This window comes from Vitis riparia, chromosome 4 (genome assembly GCF_004353265.1).
Source record: "Vitis riparia cultivar Riparia Gloire de Montpellier isolate 1030 chromosome 4, EGFV_Vit.rip_1.0, whole genome shotgun sequence".
Classification (NCBI taxonomy): domain Eukaryota; kingdom Viridiplantae; phylum Streptophyta; class Magnoliopsida; order Vitales; family Vitaceae; genus Vitis; species Vitis riparia.
This window is the reverse complement of record NC_048434.1, coordinates 23,357,615-23,378,505: the sequence shown is the minus strand read 5'-3', so window position 1 is coordinate 23,378,505 and position 20,891 is coordinate 23,357,615. Positions and strand designations below refer to the sequence as shown.

General features: G+C 31.2%; 1 protein-coding gene across 1 annotated transcript; it reads left to right on the top strand.

The window, feature by feature from the left end:
• Positions 1–6,842: 6,842 nt before the first annotated feature.
• Positions 6,843–9,375, top strand: LOC117913454. Its single transcript, XM_034828436.1, has 5 exons — positions 6,843–7,232; positions 7,384–7,885; positions 7,973–8,174; positions 8,289–8,765; positions 8,863–9,375. The coding sequence occupies exons 1-5, from the start codon at positions 6,881–6,883 to the stop codon at positions 9,289–9,291; spliced, it is 1,962 nt and encodes a 653-aa protein (XP_034684327.1). The 5' UTR covers positions 6,843–6,880; the 3' UTR covers positions 9,292–9,375.
• The last annotated feature ends 11,516 nt before the right edge of the window (positions 9,376–20,891 follow it).

The window sequence follows — 20,891 nt, the reverse complement described above, 5'->3', positions numbered from 1 at the left end:
GAGCGAGTCTTGATCTTATAGATCCACTTACAACCAACCACAGACTGTCCAGGAGGGAGAGGAACCAGGTCCCAAGTATGGTTTTTGGTTAATGCATCAAGTTCCTCTTTCATAGCAATCTGCCATAAAGGGTCAGTAGAGGCCTCACGATAGGTTTGAGGCTCGTGAAGTGTAGCAAGGGCAGTGTAACAATGATAGTCAAGTAGGTGTGGAGGAATGGATCTTACCCGGGTTGAGTGGCGAGGTGGAATGTCTTGTGGAGGATCTTCAGGCAGAGCAGGAGCAGGGGACCCAATCTCAAAGTGGGGTAGCTCGTCATTAATCTGTTCATCTACAACCTGTCTAGGAGAAGCATCAAAAATATCTGGAGAGAAGTCCAAAGGAGGATAAAAAGTATTTGTAGAAGGAACAAGAGACTCATCTGGAAAGATTTCTAAAACAAAGGAGTTAGTCAAGGAAGAGCGAAAGTGAGAGAGTTCAACAAACAATCGATGTTCCCAAAAGACAACATTACGAGAAACACGAAGACGATGAGAGACAGGATCATAACACCTATACCCCTTTTGAGTTTCACCATAACCAAGGAAACAACAGAGTCTAGAGCGAGACTCAAGTTTGTTGTGCTCATGAGACTGAAGAAGAACAAAACAAACATATCCAAATGAGCGAAGGTGATGATAGACAGGGGGTGACCCAAAGAGACGCTCATACGGAGTCTGATTATGGATGACAACACTTGGAATACGGTTAATTGCATGAACAGCATGAAGAGCCGCTTCACCCCAAAATGGGGCAGGAATTTTGGCAAAAAAAAGCAGAGCATGAACAGTGTCAAGAATATGACGAAGTTTTCTTTCGGCTCGACCATTTTGCTGAGAGGTACCTGGACAAGTTAGATGATGTACAGTGCCATAGGAATGTAACAGAGCTTGAAACGCATGTTGAGTATATTCAAGAGCATTATCAGATCGAAAGGTTTTGATACGTTTGGAGAATTGTGTTTCAATCATTTTTTCAAAATTACTATATATTGGTAAAATTTCGGAACGAGATTTCATAGGGAAAATCCAACTATAACGAGAATAATCATCAATAAAAACAACAAAATATCGAGATCTACCAATACTAGCAACAGGAGAAGGTCCCCAAACATCAAAATGAATTAACTCAAAAATACTATTAGAAATGGATTCACTGTTATTAAAAGGCAAAGCTGACTATTTTCCTAACTGACAAGAAGTACAATAAAAAATGTCTTTAGACATAGAACCCAACAGACCCCTAGACACTAACTGTTGTACCCGAGAAGATGATGCATGACCAAGATGAGAATGCCAAAGTGCAAGAGAAGGTAAGGAAGAAACTGCAGCAGCTGCAGTAGCAATAGAAACAGGAGCAACAGGTGGAAGATGAAGATTGCTCACGGGAAACATACGCCTAACTCTAGGACCGGTCCCAAGCTCCTACCCCGTCCTCGGATACTGCACAATACACCCAGAATAGTAAAAAATAAGGCGATAACCTAGTTCAGCTAATTGTCCCACAGAGCACAAATTATAGGATAGGTTAGGAACATGGAAGACTCCAGGAACAGAAAGATTAGAGGTTGAAACAAAACCTAGACTATTCCCATGCATGGTGGAACCATCAGCTATTTAGAGGATGTGGTGCAGGGTCAAGTTTGGAGAATAGGGATGAGTGAGGTGTCATGTGATTGCAGCAGGCAGAATAAAAAAGCCAAGTTTGAGACTTACCAGGTAGAATAGATAAGGCAGTGGAAAGAGATGCATTACCAGCCATACGAATAACCTGAGCTATGATCTCCTGTAGTTCAGTAGAGGAGAGGTTGATAGTAGATCCAGAAGACTTGGACTCAGCTAAGGTGGAAGCTAGTGGCGGAGTAGGCTCAATATTAGCAATAGCAGCAGTAGATTTGTTACGACAGTAACAAGTCTCAATGGTGTGGCCAGGACGCTTGCAATAGTTGTAGAACTTTTTGTTGGTCTGCTTGCGACGATTGCTAAAGCCATAAGAATCACCTGATTGCTGGGGTTGCTCTATGAGTGGAGTAGATGAAGTAATAGCCAAAACATTGAGCTTATTCTGGGCTTGAAGGGTTGCAAGACGAGCTTCTTCTCTAACCAACTCATTTACAGCAGTATCAAAAGAGGGAGCAGGACTGCGATTGAGTAGCTGACCACGAATGGGCTCAAAGTCCTTGTGAAGTGACATCAAGAATTCATAGAGGCGAAATTCATCTCTAATGGAAGCATATTGCTGAGCATCTTTTGAGCATGTCCAAGTTGGATCAGAAAGGTCAATTTGGTCCCAAATAAAGCGAAGCTGATCATAATAGTCATTGATGGATTGCCCTGGTTCTTGCCTGAGTTGATGTAATTCAACCACTAATTGATATTTCAGGGATCCATGAGTAGTGGAGTACCTTTTGGCCAACATTTCCCATGCAGATTTTGCATCATCAAAGCTGCCCATCAGATTGGAAATAGAGGGAATGGAAGTGTTCCGAATCCATGTGAGGATCATGTGGTTATGACTATCCCATTCAATCATGCGACTAAGAAAAACAACATCTCCTTCACTTGCTCCCTTGACAGGAATAGTCATTGCACCAGTACAATAATGCCAGAGCATGCGACTCTTAAGAAAACTACGCATAGCTTGAGACCAAGATAAGTAATTTTTATTTCCTTCCAACACAGTATTGATGGGGCGAGAAAGAAAAATATTCTTTTTATCCATTTAGAGACACAATATGCAAAAACAGACTACAAAAATGAAATCTACGCGAAAAACTGGGTAAGGAGGACCTGGTCAACCCTGGAAAAGTCAACGGTTAACGCTGGACGGTCAACGGATGACGTGGAGATGATGTCAGCTAGGGCTAGCGTGGCACTGACACGTCAACAGATCAGTGGATGGTGACGTAGCTAGGGCTGACGTGGCACTGACGTGGCATGTGCGGTATTCGATGGCAACGAGGTTTCCACGAATGTGTAGATCGGCGCTGGACGATCTCAGTGGTACCTTCAAAATTGAAATCGGAGCAATATTCGTAGCGGTGATGCGAAAAACAGTGATCTTGTGCGGTGTGAAACTCCTTAAGGACGGTGGTTGCAGGTCCGAAACCCAAGGACGACGCCTGGATGACGTCGGAGGTTCAACGGCAAAAGGCTGCGGCGGCAGTTGTGATGACGGAAGCGTTAAAAAGAAAGGAAGTCACACTAATGAAGACAGACTGCTAAGAAAAGGTCAGAGCAGTGGCTCTGATACCATGTTAGAAATACTGAATGATTGTATTGTATTTCCTGAATGAAAGAATATACATCGGTGCTTTTATATAGGAGGCATATGTGTGCGGTACAAGTAACCTAACTGGGCCTAAAGCCCATAACATAATATACCCATAATATACATTAACAATATTAAAAGAGAAGCGGTGCCCACAACCAATACCAACCTAACGCTAGAGCTACCAAAGTTTAAAGCGTATAATATTGGACTCTTGTTTGGTTAGAAGTCCAAAATCTAAATGTAGTTTGGCAATTTTATGACATATTCCATTGTATGCTGCAGAGAAAAATGACACAACTAGGTCAACCTTCTTAGGCCCCATCACAGGAGTGGGCGCCCAAGCGTTGCATGGTTGGTAATCTGGCGCAAGATTAGAGCATGAAAGCGCGCCCTATCAGAAGATGAGTAGCAACTAGCTAACCTTGCATGCAGCTTTGCTAAAACAGATACCACTTCGTTTGGAATAGCTTCCGTAAGGCTTCCAAGGTTTAGTTAGAAGCTAATTCAAAATCAATTCATAATTTTTAAATGATAATATTTATATTATATAAGTTTTATTAAATATAAATATTTTTTATTTTTACATAAATCAAAATATAGTTTCAATAAAAAGTTTTTATTTTTTATTTTTTTTACTTTGATATTAAACTTTTTTTAAGTCGTAAACTCTTTGAATAAAATTAGTCAAGCATACATTAAATTTAAAAAAAAAAAAAAAGAACTTATCACTTCTCAAGTCAATGTAAACATTAGGTTCAATCCCATATACGAGGATAGAGTGGGCGGGGTAATAGTTACAATTAGGTATATATTTGTAAGATTATGGATCCCTGGTTTTGTTCTTAGTCGTATAATAGGTGCATACTTATATGTAAGTTATGTAACAATGCATAGCCCATTGTATTTGATTGTGATGAGGAGCTTGCTTACATTTTTTGTGGCATTTTTTCCAAGCACAAGATGACCTTAATTTACGGTCCCAAATGAAATGCAAGAGGTGAGGTATGGAATTGAGCAATGTGAGCACAAATTTTAGATGATTTAAAACCGATTTGGCGTTCAAATCAGAATTTTTCAAGGTGACACAACCCGTAGAAGCACCTCTAGAAGGACATCTAAAGCAAGGTAGATAATCAATATTTTTGGTATAATTATCCTCTTTGATCGTCTTTCATTTGTAATCTCTTAAGGAAGGATGTCACTCTAAAAGATGAGTATACTAAAAAGGTTACGGGTGTGTCGAGAATGATTTCAATGGTAGTCTAGTGAACACTAGGTAGTGTACCATAGGGATTCTTGTTTAAGGTAACTCTAAGAGAACATTTTGTAAAAGGAATGTTTGAAGTCAAATAATGAAAAAACAAAGTCAAAACTCATATTCCTCAAGAGGGGTGGAAGATGACACAATTCAAGGTAAAATGAAATGGAAATGAATGATAAATCTCAAATTCAATATTATAATTGTAATAGTAACAAAAGAAAATATGTTCATTACACTTATGAATATAGAAGTGCAACTAACAATATAAAAAAGCAAACTAACTATGTTAAAAAAGAATATATTGTATTATTGACATATAAAGGAGAAAGTGAAAAATATATATATAGTATCTTAACACTGAAACAAACAATTTTGTGTGTGGATTCAAAAATATATTTATGGAGTTTGATGAATCAAAAAGTGATTATGTTGTCTTTGGAAACAATGATGAAAATATCGGTTTTTACTAATATATTGATAGTTGGATTTTACGGATATATCATGATATATCGAGAAATATTGACAGAAGCTTTAACAAAAAAATATAAGTGAATGAAAATAAATCAAAACTTATATAAATATTGAAAAAATCCAAGAAACGATAATACAAGAAATAAAATACATATTTAAATTATTTTGATATCTGTTATAATATACAAGATTTGAAAACACGTTGATATTTAATATTATAATCCATTTCATTTGGATATATTTTAAGATATGAAAGAAATTACTATATATGTATATGTAACTCCACTCCCAATCATATAGATATTATTCGCTTTGAACTCAAAAGAACTCTCACGACTTTAAAACGCGGGTTAAAAAGAGTTCATACTTATATAACGTCAGGAACTTTCCCCCTTATTTGATATGAGATGTTATTTCATAGGATCACGGGACCAAACAGACAAACACCTCCTACGATGCTAAACAAACCCTCACACCGAGGTCGGGGATCGACTTTGATACCATTTATAATGACTTGCTCTCAACCGTGTAGATATTATCCACTTTGAACCCAAAGGGGTCTTCACAACTTTAAAACACATTTACAGGGTTAAAAGGAGTCCATACTTATATAACGCCAGTAACTTTCCCCCTATCCAATGTGGGATGTCATAGGATAACTATTTTTTATTTTAAAATATTAATAATTTTATTTATAAATTTATATTTATCTTATAGTTAATTATTATAAAAAATTTATATTAAAATGATTAACAATACTTATTTACAATAATTTTTTTAGTTAATTTATAATATACACATAAAATACATACATATATAATAATAATAATCATCATCATCATAAAAAATAAATAATAATAAAGTGTGCATTTTATAAGTAACACTTCAAACTTATACGACCTAATCGGTGGGCGGGGTTGAACATATTGGAAAAGTTAAACCTTGATTTAAAAAGTTGTAAAAAATTATAAAGTGTGCATTTAATAATAATAAAAAAAGTGTACATTTAATAAGTAATACTTCAAACTTATACGACCTGATAGGTGAGGTGGGGTGGGGTGGGTTGGGCGGGGTTGGACATATTGGAAAAGTTAAACCCTAATTTAAAAAGTTGTTAAAAATTAGAATTAAATTTAGCTCCTAAAAATTAAAGAGAATGTTTTATTTTGAGTGACTGCTCCTATAATGTTTCTTTATTTAGTTATTAGAAGTTTGGATTTTGTTAAGTAAGAATATTTATTAAAATAATATTATGTAATAAATGTTTTTCTTTCAACCGTGTTACTCCACCGTGTCTCTTGTTAGGTCCTAATGCATTTCAAAGTCAATCCCATTTGTTAAAATATTAAATTTGATTTTCTAGTATGAAAAGCAGAAATTGTAAAAGTAAGGGGGGGGCACCTACTATCTTCCTTTTTCCAAATATTAGACAGAATTCTGGAATCTGAGGATCGATGCTGTTGGTTTGATGCCCTCTTCAGTTGTTTTCTACTTTTCTTTCATTTGTACTAGCTAGTTTTATTAAACACATGTGCTGCCTTCTGTGTGAGTGACGTTGACCCACAGCAAAAATTCTCTCTGTGTCTCTTACCAGTACCAAGTTTCTACTTCCAATTCCTTGGTTCCTCCTTATCGGATCGTCAGAATTTATGCGGCCGCTTGTTTCTCCATCGTCTAGGCTTAGTCAATTTTTTTAATTACATTGGAAATATCTTTTTATAAACAATACCATCTCTCATATGCTCCCAATCCATTCCTCATCTTCCCTTCCTCAATTTCTCCCATTTAAGTTTCTCTTTATTTGGGACCCCTGGCCTATTTCAATTCTTCTAGGCAATGGAGCTAGAGAAATTCATCTTTGAAGAGAGTAATGGTGATCAGAAGGCGGATGCAAGTGATGGAGAAAACCAGAGTGGAACTTTGGCTTCATTTTTATCGAGTGACTCTGAGGCTCCAGATGATCTGTCCCATGGCTCGGAATCGTTTAGTATGCAAGATCTGGATGCACCAAGGGCCATCTCCATAGAGAAGAAGCTGTCTTGGCTGCGCTCCCAAATCGTGGTTGGTGATGCAGAATTCAGCTCTCCCTTTGGAACCCGCAGGATAACCTATGCTGATCACACCGCCTCAGGCCGGGGTCTGCACTTCATCGAAAACTATATCGTCAACACTGTTCTTCCCTTCTATGGTGAGTTAAACAGAGTCCTAGTAATTTCAGTAATCTATTATTGTCTGAGTTGAAGCTTTCACCTTCAAATGTTCAAAGGAAAATCATGAGTTGTATTGCCTTAAAAGCTTTATAAATTGCTGTACATATAACTAGTTACCTCTGTGTATAGGAAACACTCACACATGCGATAGTTTCGTGGGAGACCAGACTACAAAAATGGTGCATGAAGCGACCAAGTATGTAAAGAGGTGTCTGGGTGGTAAACCAGACGACGCACTACTGTTCTGTGGCTCTGGCACCACTGCAGCAATCAAACGGCTACAAGAAGTAATGGGAATCACTGCTCCATCGATTGTGAGGGAGAAGGTATTGAAGACTCTAAGGAACGAAGAAAGGTGGGTAGTTTTTGTTGGGCCTTATGAGCACCACTCCAATCTCCTTTCATGGAGGCAGAGCCTAGCAGATGTTGTGGAGATTGGTCTGGATGACAATGGCTTACTCGACATTGAAGCTTTGAGACAAAAACTTGAGTCATACCAACACGCCAATCGCCCGCTATTGGGTTCTTTCTCAGCTTGTAGTAATGTAACCGGAATTTACTCCAACACTCGAGCTCTGGCTGAGCTTCTTCATCAGTACGGAGCCTTTGCATGTTTTGATTTTGCTGCAAGGTATACAAACTGTGCATCAACCGTATTGTCCTTGCTATTCCAATTTTAGGTATGTATCTCATTGGGTTGAATTTTTTTTTGGTTTAGTGGCCCTTACGTGGAGGTCGACATGAGATCAGGGGAGATTGATGGCTACGATGCTATTTTCCTTAGTCCCCACAAGTTTCTGGGAGGACCTGGAACCCCTGGCATTCTTCTAATGAGCAAAATCCTCTATCAGCTGGGTTCCTCCCCTCCATCAACTTGTGGGGGTGGAACTGTTTCTTTTGTCAATGGCTTCAGTGAAAAGGTAAACCATCTGATTCTTCGAGAAAGAGTGAGCTTCTCTGTAAATATTGCCAGATGTAGGGATTTTTTTTTTTTTTTCTATCAAAATTTTATTGTCTGCTATCATGAAATACAGGACACCTTATATGCGGATGACATAGAAGAAAGGGAAGATGCCGGAACTCCACCCATCATCCAGAAAATCAGAACAGCGTTGGCTTTCTGGGTAAAAGAATACGTCGGTTACAATGTTATCGAACAACTGGAGCACAAGTACACTGAAGCAGCGTTGCAAAGACTTCTTCCAAATCAAAACATAAGGATTTTAGGAAATACAACTGAAAAGCGACAGGCCATTCTGTCGTTCCTAGTTTATTCCACTACGAATTCCTCCTCAGATGGCAGAGAGGAAACAGAAGGAAGATTTTACATGTGGAGAGAAACAGGAAACAAGAGGGGTAAGCCCCTTGATGGGCCTTTTGTCGCCAAGCTCCTCAATGACCTGTTTGGCATCCAAGCTCGAGGTGGGTGTGCTTGTGCTGGACCCTATGGCCACAGCTTGCTCAACGTGGACCAGACCCGTTCACTTGCATTCAGATCTGCCATCCAAAAGGTAAATATAAATATTCCACTTCTTCAAATGTCATAACTTATCAAAACTATCATCCAGTTAGCATAGATTTACACAAATTTCTTATGTTCAATTACAGGGTTACAATGGAATAAAACCCGGATGGACCAGAATCAGCTTCCCCTACTACATGTCTGTTGAGGAGTTTGAGTTCATCCTAGCTGCACTGGAATTCATAGCTACTTATGGCCAGCGGTTCCTTCCTTTGTACCACTTCAATTGGAAAACAGGCAACTGGACTTTCAAGAAGAAGGCACTCAAGGATACACTAGCAGGGAAGGAAAACAGCAAAAATTTTGGTGACTTGAGTCTGGCCAGGGCCATGCAGACATTTGACATAACTGGCGCAGAAGTGCACCATGATGCTGACAATAACAATGAAGTGATCAAGAAATACACATCATATTTGGAGACTGCTAAATACATTGCTAGTCTCCTTAGGAAGTTCCCACCTCAGCGTAGGGTTCCACAAGACATAGAGCTAGGCCTCGTGTCCTTCAGAGTGTAGTTTTCCATTTCATTTTTTGGGTTTTTTCATTTAGATTTGCTTCATACCCCAGATTCATAATAACATCTGATGTTCTTTATTTAACTTTCAGTTTGCAATTTTTTCTATGTGATTATTTGTTATTCCTTCTATATACCAAATGATTTCATTAATTACATATCTTATATCTGTCCTCATTTGATTTCTGTTTATTCTTTTGCTAGATGCTTGGACATGCAGAAATTCAAATACACTCTGATCAACATTGACCATAAAACGTAACAAATATGTAAGCATTAATGCTGGGGGATGATCACCAATTAATCCTTTTCGCTACTCAAATTCAATAAACATTGGAAATGCATAGGTCCGTGTATGGTATTTGTTGATAATTCCATGACAATGTCCATGTAAAGTTTTTGAATGGGTTAAAAATGGCATTTGGATGAAGTTTAAAACAAGACAGATTGGTAACCCAAAAGAGCTTAGAGCTAGACTACCTTGCCAGTGTTTCAAGATCTTTCAACAAAGCCGGATGTCTTGGAATATTGGCCCCATTTACATACATATCTTCCTCACATCCCAAAGGATGGTAGGATTAAATAAAAAGACATCCCTTATAAGGTCAAACAGACAAAGACCTATATCGAGGTCATAGATCGATTTTAATATTATTCATAGCGGCCCACTCCAATCACATAAATATTTCCATTTTGTGCTTAAAATGTTTTTTGAAACTAAAAAACCAAAGATATGCCAAGGAGAGCAAGTCCCTCCCACCACCCCCCACTCTCTCCCTTCCTTTGAAGCAAAATTTACATCTTCATATCACATTATCCCTCCCCAATAGATATTTTATATTTCACCCTCTCCGACTTATGATTTTTGTATGAAAAATCTCAAAAAGTAATTTCCTAAAAGCCAATGCTACTTTGGTTTGGAGAACTTTATAAACATTTACTACTCTCATATCAAATAAGGGAGAAAGTAACTGAGACTATATAGTATGAATTCTTTTTAATCTTACAAACGAGTTTTAAAGTCGTGAGGGCCCCTTTGAATACAAAGCAGATAACATCTACTCGGTTGAATATGTGTCATTACTAATAATATTAGAACTAATCCCCGATCCCATAAAAGGTGTTTGTCTGTTTAGTCTTGCAATCTTATGAGATATAATGAAGATATTGTGTTTGTATGAGGAGTGTTTGTGATATTTCATATCAAATAGAAAGTGCTATATATATATATATAGACTCCTCTTAACCTTATAGATGCGTTTTAAAGTCATGAAAACTCCTTTGAATAAAAAAGAAACAATATCTATATGGTTAGATGTGATTCATTACTAATAGACTCTATGAATGATTTTTTATTTTTTTTATTTCTTGTTTCTTTGTTGTTTGATGGTCTTTATTAAGATCATTTTCCCCCCTCAATTATTTGGTTGAAGTTATTCATGAATTTTTTTAAATTTAAATATCATTACAAATGTAAAAAAAAAAAATTAAAAGAAAGACAAAAATACTTGTACGCTTCATGAATATTTTATAAAATTAAGGATTCTATATTTAAAAAAAAAAAAGGTAGTTGAATATTGATGCTCCAAGTGACTATCATATCTAAATAACTTAGACATTTATAAAATATTATCATAACATGAAATTAGAATTTTGATTCTTAGAAGAGAAAATCAGATCGAATAAAAATTTTCAAAATACTTTATCCAGAATTGATGGCTAAATGTATATATGTAATGAAAAATTGGCTGATTTATACATTAAAAAGTTAAATTTTATTTGGTTTTAAATTCATTTAAAATAAAATAGTATTAGCAATTATTATTTTTAAATTATTTTTACTTACTTTGAACAAAATAAACCATTTATGCTTTTATGAGGATTTAATATCCATATTTTTATAAAAAAAAATTATAGTTTATGATTTTATTATAATATTATACTACTCAAAATTTTATTAAAAACCATTTATTTTTAATTAAAAAATTATTTTAACAAGATTTGAATTAAATTTCGTTTATATTACATAAATTGAATTTTAAATTCTTTATAAAATCAAAATAAAAAAAATATTTTTAAAAACAATTTATCTAAATAAATATTTTATATTCTCTTAAAAATAATTTGCACCAAAAGAATCAAAATACTTGAAAGTAGAAAGCAATTGAAATCTTTTTTATAAGTGAGATTTCAATTTCCATTAGAATTTTTTTCTATTCTATTATCATCATCACTTGATTTATCCAAACATCATAATAGATGAGAAAAGAAACGAGGCGTAATTTTGACTAATTATGCTCCCATTGTCTCTCGTGTTTCAATGGAGTGAAAAGGGTGAGAGAAGGAGGAGGAGACCATGGGGCTTAGGGCTTGCTTGGTTATGTGCCAAGTGTAAGTTTGGGCTTGCGCTCATAGACTAACTTGGTGTAGTTTTGGGCCTATTTGCTGATGGGTCTATTCAGTTTGTTTGTTTGAAGCACATTTCCTTGGATCACTTGGACTATTATTACGAGTGTCTTTCTATTGGGCTTAATGTTGAGCTTATTTTAAGTACTATTCAGCTTATATTTTTTAGTGCTTGATTTGGGGTGATATTTATTGTAAATAAGGATTAAGATATCTAGATATATAGTTGATATCGATACAAAATTTGGGAAGATATATCCGTCAACCAATATTTTAAGATGTTTTATTGATATTTTATCGATTTTTTGATTTTTTATTATTAAAGAAATAATTTATAATTATTTTATTTTTATATTTGATTTAATTTATTACCAAAAATATAAACACACAATTTTCTTAATAGTTCTTTTTTTTTATATATATAATCTATATATTTGTTAAATATAATAAAAATAAATATTAAAAAAATTATCCATAGATTATTATTTATTTGATATTATTGAATACATTTAATTTGGATCATAATTTTAATATTAAATATATTTTAAAATCAGATATATTATCATAATAATATTGTAAAATAATCTATAATACAACTTAATAATAGATGTAAATTATAAAATTAATAATTTTTATTGATATAGAGGATATTATTATCAAATATGACAATAAATATATATATTAAAAAATAATATTAAAATATTAATTTTTACTTCTTATATCATTTTTAATTTTTTAAAAATATTTTTAGAATTTTTAATAATTTTTATATCACCAATAATTTATATCAAAATATTTGCTCATATACATTTGATATATCCAATATATTTATAAAATCGAAATAATATATATATATCCGTGATTCCCTATCCTAAACATAATGGTATTTATCTCATCTTCCGCGCAGGTGGTTTGGTTGGTTGGTTAATTACTCTGAAACGTTGGTCAGTTCAAGACGTACGGTAGTTGCTTCCAATTCAATATCTATATCTATGAAGCTAGAAGTCAATAGTGGCTGGTGTGGAGCTGCCAACCGCCGTAAATATGAAAAATGATTTCTTCAACCACGTGATTTCGAATGTACTGACATGTTCAAAAATTGCCTTCTTGATTGAAGAGTTTTGTATAATGGTAACGTATAACCACTTTTTCAAAATTACGTTTAAATTAATATCTTAAAAAACAATCTATTAAATATCTTAAATAAATAAATTATACAATTTTATATATTATTTATTTATTATGTAAATTTATTATTTTAAGATTATTAATAAATAAAATATTTATTTATAATACCTTTTATTTATTGTTTGTTGAAATAATATTAAAATTTTAAATTTAAATATAAATAATTTATTTTTTAAGTATATTTTTAAGTTTTAATTATAAATTATAATTTAATAATTTTTAATTAAATATTAAATTAAAAAAATTAACTAAAGCCGTAGTTGATAATTACGACTTTAATTAAAATGATGAAAAAAAATATTTTTAATAATATGATGCTTATGTGGTACCAAAGAGATCAATTTGAATATAAATTTAAAAGAATGGTTAGATGTTACAAATTTTTTTTTTTTTTTAAAGGGACATTTTGACTCAAAACTATCCAATTTAGATTTAATAGTACACTCCAAATAAGGACGACCATCCTTATTCAATTATGAGGACAAACACTCACTATAAATGTAGATTCATGAACGAATCCGCAGTTGCTGTTCTTGGTATTTACTATTTATGATAGACTCTTCTTCCCATTTCTGAAATTGTTAGTCTTCAGACAATGGCCGGTGGTCAAAGATTTCTGGATAAGGTTACATAGCCGTCAGTGTCAACGGCAAAATTACATGACTTACTGTTATCATAAATGCGGTAATATATGTTTATTAAAAAAAAATCTGTAGACGCCTCTTTGGACCGGGAGAACTTGGTCTTTTAAAGTGTGCTGACCATTTCATTTTCTGGAGCGGGGACAGCTACCTAAGTCAAGGGCTGCTGAGACTAGGGATGGGAACGGGGCGGGGCGCCCCCTCCCAACCCGCCCTGTTTATTTAAAGCAATTCCCATCCCCGTCCCATTTAAAAAATTAAACGGGTGGGATGGGTATGCTACATTCCCATACCTGTCCCGTTTAACTTTTTATTTAATTTTAATTTTAATTTTTTTAAATTTACTTTTAAAATTTTTAATTATATTAAAATAAATATATTTTATACATAATTAAATTATTATATTTTTTATAACTTATTTTATTAAAAATAATTTATTATTATCTATATATTGAAAATAATAAAATAAAAATTAAATTAAAATAATTTTAAATTTTAAATTTAATTTAATTTTAATTTTAATTTTATATATAATCGGGGTGGGGCGGGGCGGGTAGAGCAATACCCGAACCCACACCGAACCTGCCCCGGGTTTTAAAAAAAATCTCAAACCCATCACATACTCGTTTAGGAAAATAATATCTCTTCCCATTAGAGGTGGGGCGGGGCGGGGCGGAGCGGGGCGGGGCGGGGCGGGTACCCGAAATAACCCGCCCCATTGCCATTCCTAGCCTGAGACGTGTGGTAAGGACCACCAACCTGCCATGATAGTGGTTTTGAGAGGGACATATCTTATTGTCATATTTCTTGTATTCGTGAGAACTCTATCCCTCATAATTCATGGCACTTGGTTACCTTCAACGCCCATTTCTTGGTCCCAGCGCTCCTTTTTGTTTTTTTCCAGAAAGGAATGCGAAATGTCTTCGCGCCAGTGATTCTTAATTCTACCTTGGAAGACATTAAAAAACAAGTAGAAAAAAGACTACCATCACAAGGAGAAAGAGACCAAGAGAGGTACGTCTCCTTCTATTTAAGTTCCTTCTCAGTCTAAAGCTTCGAGAAGACATGATTAATTTCAACCACCCGTATTTATTATTTATCTACTTTAGTTATCTTCGTGTTTTAGTCTTTAATACTAAATTTAATTCTTAAAAAAATGCTAAAAGTAAATATAATAATTCGTACCAAATCATATAGATATTGATCTTTTTTGTTTTAAAAGAGTCATCATAACTTTAAAACACGTCTATAAAATTATAAATAGTTCATACTTATACAGTGTCAGAAACTAACTTTCCCCATGTGTCATCGAAAAGAAAAAAAAATTGAAGAAAAATGGTTTCTTATATTTGATTTCACTATGCAAAATATAAAACAAATCAAATATAACAAAAATTAATGAGAATTTTGTATAATAAATTAAATGAGTATTATATAAAAATAATTTATTAAATTTTAATCTATTTTTTTATTTTACTTATTTATTTATTTATTTATTGGAATCAAATATAGCCTAAAAGAGTATTTCATAATCTTACCTTACTCGTTTTAGATGAAAAGTAACCAGAGACTAGTAGTGTGTTTGGAAATAATTCTTCAAGAGTTAGAAATGTTGTTTTAATGTTGGTGTTTGAAGAAGTTTTAAAAATTTAGAAAATCTTTTAAATTAATTTTCATATTATCAATTAATTGGTGTTTATTTTTATTTTTGAAAATTTTGTTTTTCTTTTATAAAAATGCATTTTATTAACAAAATCAAATACCATTTTTAGATGAAAAGAAATATAATTAAAATTTTATATACTATACATATTATTTTATGAGATATGTTATTATAAGGGATAATATTACATATATTAATGAAAAAACATTATCAAACATATTAATGAAAGAAAATAAAAATAAAAGAATTTATATATAAAGGCACATAAGGTTGCAACTTGAGCGAGTTGGTCAGGTTGATAACTAACCCTAACCCAACCCAAATTGAAAAATAATCGACTTAAGCTCAACCTAGCCCAAATTAATAAATAAACAAAATATTTGTGTTATTTCATTTCAATCTCTTTTGTATTAATTATGAGTGCTAAAAAGGTCTTTCACATGATTTATTTCCTCACTTATTCGTGATGTTGTGAAAGATCATTTTCACTTTTTCTATATGTTTGGTCATGAAAATTTTGAGGGAGATTGTAACAAAAAGAAAATAAAAAATAAAAAAATAAAAAATGAAAGGAAAGAAAAAAAACGAAAAAAAATAAAAAAATCTTAAAATTTATTTTACTTAATTTCTTCCGTTATATGAGGATTAAATAATTTTAAAATGTATAAAAATTCATTTTCTTTAATATTTTTTTATTTCCTTGATAATTTTCGGAACCAAACATGACCTAAAACAATTTCAAGAACATCAAATTGAAGTTTTCATTTTGAACTCAGTTATCTAACAAGCAAAAAAAAAAAAAAAAACCATTCAAATATATTCTTGATCAAATTTCTATTTTCTTTGAAAATAAAAACTAAGAACAGTTCATAAATGTTACAATGTCAGTAAGAATCCTGTAGGAAAGGAACATGAGTTCACAAATCAGAAGGGGAACATGACTAGAATCTGGGATATGATTTAATTAAAGGAGAGGCAAGAGGAGAAGAAGAGAAAAAACTCATCAAAGAGGAAACGAGTAGCAATTATAAATTTACAATGAAAGGAAGATGTCATCAACTCAAAGAGTTGAAAAAGGAAAGAAATATTAATATTTCACCAAAATTACGAAAGAAGTATATCTCTAATGAGTAAAATTGCATGTGTGATAGCATCTATGATACTAGAGTTTTAAAAAAGAAATTCAATTCAATTTTTTATATAAAAAAAAAAACATACGATAATTTAGGGGAAAAGGTAAGTTTTTAGTCACTAATTTGAAAAAAAATAAAAATAAAGGAATTCGAATTTTTGTAAATAAGTTTTATCTTTATCTATTTAAAACCATTTTAAAATACATATATTTTTTCATGAATCAATAATTATTTCTTAAAATACCCTTTTACTTGATAATATTAAATAAAATTATCAAAAAAATTAATTCATCATTTTAATTTGATAAAAATATCTTACAAATAAATATGTTATAATTTTTTTATTATATAATATAAAATACAAATCATTGTGAAAATTTTCTCTAACATCTCAATTGATAAATAAATTTTTTTTTATTATCTAATTAATAATGATTTTACATTATATAAATCTAATCATCTTCTCATTTTTTTTAATAAAATTGAATAAAAATTTTGTAAGTTGACATCAATAATAAATTAAGAAAATTTAAAATTAAAAAATATAATTAAAACTAAAATACTTAAAAATTAAATACAATTAAAACCAAAATACTTAAAAAATTAAAAATAAAATATGGATTCGCATTATATTTCAAACTCTTTCTCCATATTTATTTTTTTATAGAAAATTTGGGGTTCATTTTGTTAATTTTTTTTAAAAAAAATTAGTAGGTCAAATCCCATTTTCCCCTAATTTAGAAGCTATTTTCAAATCTATAACACTTTTTAGGCACTAATAAAAATTATCTCTATAATTAGCTTAAGTATTGAAGTCATTCTTTCAAACTACAACTTCAAAATCAAATTGAAAATTTTCAAAATATAATTTTGAATTTTTTTTTCTTTTAATGGTCTAAAATTTCAGAGTTAATGTATCCTTGAGTGGCATTTTCAGTGCTCAGAGAACCACTGGATTTACTTGGAAATCTTCCCCCTTTCAATGTAGATTGAGGAACATACCTGCTGTCTTTTTGACTCATCTGTCTGGTTTGCAGTCTCCCTAGTCCCTTACTCCCTTGCTGAAAGCTCTTCCGATAACTCAGTCAACACGTTTGTGTGTCCATATCATAAATAAATTATAAGAAAAAAATATTCTTATCATACACATAGTAAGTGACGCATCAAACAACTGCAAATAATTTTGACAATCAGGATAATGGTACTACTTCCTTAATTATTTCCTTTGACAATGGAGACCCGACTGACGGTCTAGCAGCGTCAGGACAAGTATTATTATTATTATTAAAATAAAATTTTTACGTAAAGGTTGTGGTATGATAAATGAATATTAATTTATTAAGAATTAATTGGATTGAAACTATAATATTATCATTTGTTAGAATCAAAATATATGTAAAATCGGAGTCACAATTTGTATCGATTAAACAAATAGTTGGATGTTGTGTTTGGTTCTAAAAAGTTTAAAGGAAAAGACGAGAAAAAATGAAAAATATATATATATATATATATATATATATATATATATATATATAAAATTAATAAATTATTTTTATATATTTTTAAATTTATTTTTTATTTAATTTTTTATTAAATAATTTTAAAATATATAAATTTTTTATCAATTTTAATTATGTTTGATTTTTTTTTTTTCATATTTTTCATAATAAAATAAAATATAAAAAATTACTTTTTTGAACAATTTTTTTTCCTTCATGAAAACCAAATATAATCAAAGTGAAGTATTCTCGGATTACCTAAATCATACATTAAAAAAATCGTATATTGTTTTTTTTTTAATAATGGAATGATTTATTACATTGAGGATGATGGGATGGGTCTAAGAACTTGTTTCTCTAAACACGATTTTCTATCCTAATTTGTCAAAGTTTAAGAAGAGAAATGAGGAGGCTGGAAGAGGGCCGAGGGAGAGGCGCACTTGGTCCCAACGGTTCACATCACTGGAACGGTTCGTTGTACATCCATAGGATTGATTTTTATTCGATATAACATTAATTTATTTACCATCATGAAAATGACGTTGAAGACCCATTGAAACTTTCAATGCTATGCTTGGATAAGAGACAAAAAGAGGATATACTCCCTTAAAATATGCCTTTAAAGAATTAATATTCATGCAAGTAGATGAATTTAATTATTATCATCGCTTAACTTCTTTTGATAGATCGTGTTAATATGACATGCACATTCTATTATTATTTTTTGTGAGATGTGATATTTTTTAATAGTATATCCAATAAAATATGTTATATTATATTCATATTTGATTTCCATAAATAAAAAAATGACTTGAAAAATATATTATTTTAATGTTCGATACTTGTTTCAAATAAAAATTATAATGCATTATAATATTTGCTAATAAAAAAGTATAAATTTTCTCTTATAGTAAGTCATTTGATAATTGTATATGTTATATGAAATCAAAGTTTAGTTAATTTTGGTTTTGATGATAATAAACCAAAATTTTTGGTTAAAAATGTGTTTTTAGTGTAACTAGTTCAGGTATAAGGTAATTAATTGAGTCACTTAAGTTCAATCGGCTGAAGGGAGTAAAAATGCTTAAAATTGACAAAATTTTGTTTCAATCAGTTTAGGCTAAACTTTAACTAATCGAGACTAAATCTCAACTAGTTAAGAACTAATTGAGGATCGTTTGAGCTAGTTGGGTAACAATAACCCCAATAGCTAGCAGTTAGTCGATTGATTGAACTTAGACAATGATGAATGATTAGTTTGAATTTCTAACTATAATTTTAAGGCATTAAACTTTTTGTCTTGATGAGGGAAGAGTTTTAAATTATTCTTAAATATTATTTGATCCTTGAGGGAATGTTCTTTCAGAGTATAGTTGCTTTCAAACTTTCATTTCATCTTACTACACTATTCAACCCTAGATTCCTTATAATGTTCCTTTATACCAAATTGTAAATTATAAGTTTTATTTTTATCATATCTTTTCTTGTATACCTTATGAGGTGAATGAAGAGAAAAATCTTAAGTATAAGGTATTACTTAAGTGTTCAAGAGTTTAGGTTTTCAACTTCTTGAGGGAGTATTTATTTAGGGTATACTTGCTTTCAAACTTTCATTTCATCTTAATTAGCACACTATTCAACCCAAGTTTTCTTATATTTCATTATGCCAAATTGTAAATTATAAGTTTTATGTGTATCATATTTTTTCTTGTATACTTAATGAGCTGAACTCAAGTATGAGGTATCACTTAAGAAAAAAATCTAAGGTATCACTTAGTGTTGGTTAAGTGTTGGGTGTGTACTTAGGAAGTTCAAGAGTGAGACATCTCTTGAGAAAAATTGTAAGTGCCTATTGGACTTGATTAATCCAAGTGTAAAGGTTGAAGGCTTGGTTTGGAAGCCTGGTATAACAAAAACTTAAACTTAAGATTAAAGCTAGGGAAAAGTTGATGTAGGTCAAGATTAGACCAAATTACTATAAATATTAAGTTTCCATTTCTTTCTTTTTGACTCTTTTTTATTTATATGCAATTTATATTGATTTTTATCATATTGTCATCTGCATTCCATAATTGTTAAATAACACATGTTAGTATTAAAGGAGAAGTATGTAACCATACCGTATTTGAGAAAAAGGAAGTGCTTGGAATCCAAAGATTTCCATTTCATGGCAAGTATAGAATGAGAAATTAAAATCAATTATCCCTACCACATGTAAAACTTGATGTATTACATTCATTAATAGGGATATTAATTTTAAAAAACAATTTCAAACTCAAATAACGATATTATTAGTATTAGAAATTAATGAATTTAAATTAGTTTGGAATAACTTTATTATTTCATTTTTGCATATAACTATATTTTTATAAATTTCCTTCTTCGATAAATGAACTTCGAATCAAATGAAAGTTTAAGTGTTGAATTTATGAGGGAAGTTAATTATTTTTAAAAATGATTTAGAACTAAATAAATATATTTAATCACTACAAAAAATAATAAGCCAAAATTGATATATTATGAATCATAACTTTGCTTTTTCTTTTATACACACAACTATATTTACGGATTTTTACTCTAAGTAAATAGATTTTAAATTGAGATATAATTAATACTTTAAATTTTTTTAATGAATTTTAAAATTTTTAAGAATAATTTGAAATTCCAAAATCGATTGAATTAATTACAGACTAAATAAAAAATAATTTATGATACTATGCTTGTAATTGAGTATTAAAAGTAAGCATGTAATGAAAACCCTAGTTCATTTATGTATTAACAAGTTAAAATTTATTTATTTTTAAATACAAATTATTAAGAATTATTATTTATTTTTTAACAAGAAAAATCTATTATGCTTTTATGAGGATGATAATATCCATATTTTTATAATACATATTAAAATAAGATTTTTTTTATGAGAAGAAATTATACATAGTCAAATTTATGATGACATTCGAGGAATTCTAGGTGCTTGAGTCCAACTATTGCATTATGTAAATGAAGAATAACTTGGGTTCATATTCCAGTGGGAGCTACTTTTCAAACCACAAACACTTAAACTACAAACA

Bases quoted from the DNA above. Each gene is read 5' to 3' on its own strand.
- LOC117913454 (XM_034828436.1), top strand. From the start codon at position 6,881: ATGGAGCTAGAGAAATTCATCTTTGAAGAGAGTAATGGTGATCAGAAG. The intron at 7,233-7,383 runs GTGAGTTAAACA...CTCTGTGTATAG, and splicing joins CACTGTTCTTCCCTTCTATG to GAAACACTCACACATGCGAT. The intron at 8,766-8,862 runs GTAAATATAAAT...GTTCAATTACAG, and splicing joins TCAGATCTGCCATCCAAAAG to GGTTACAATGGAATAAAACC.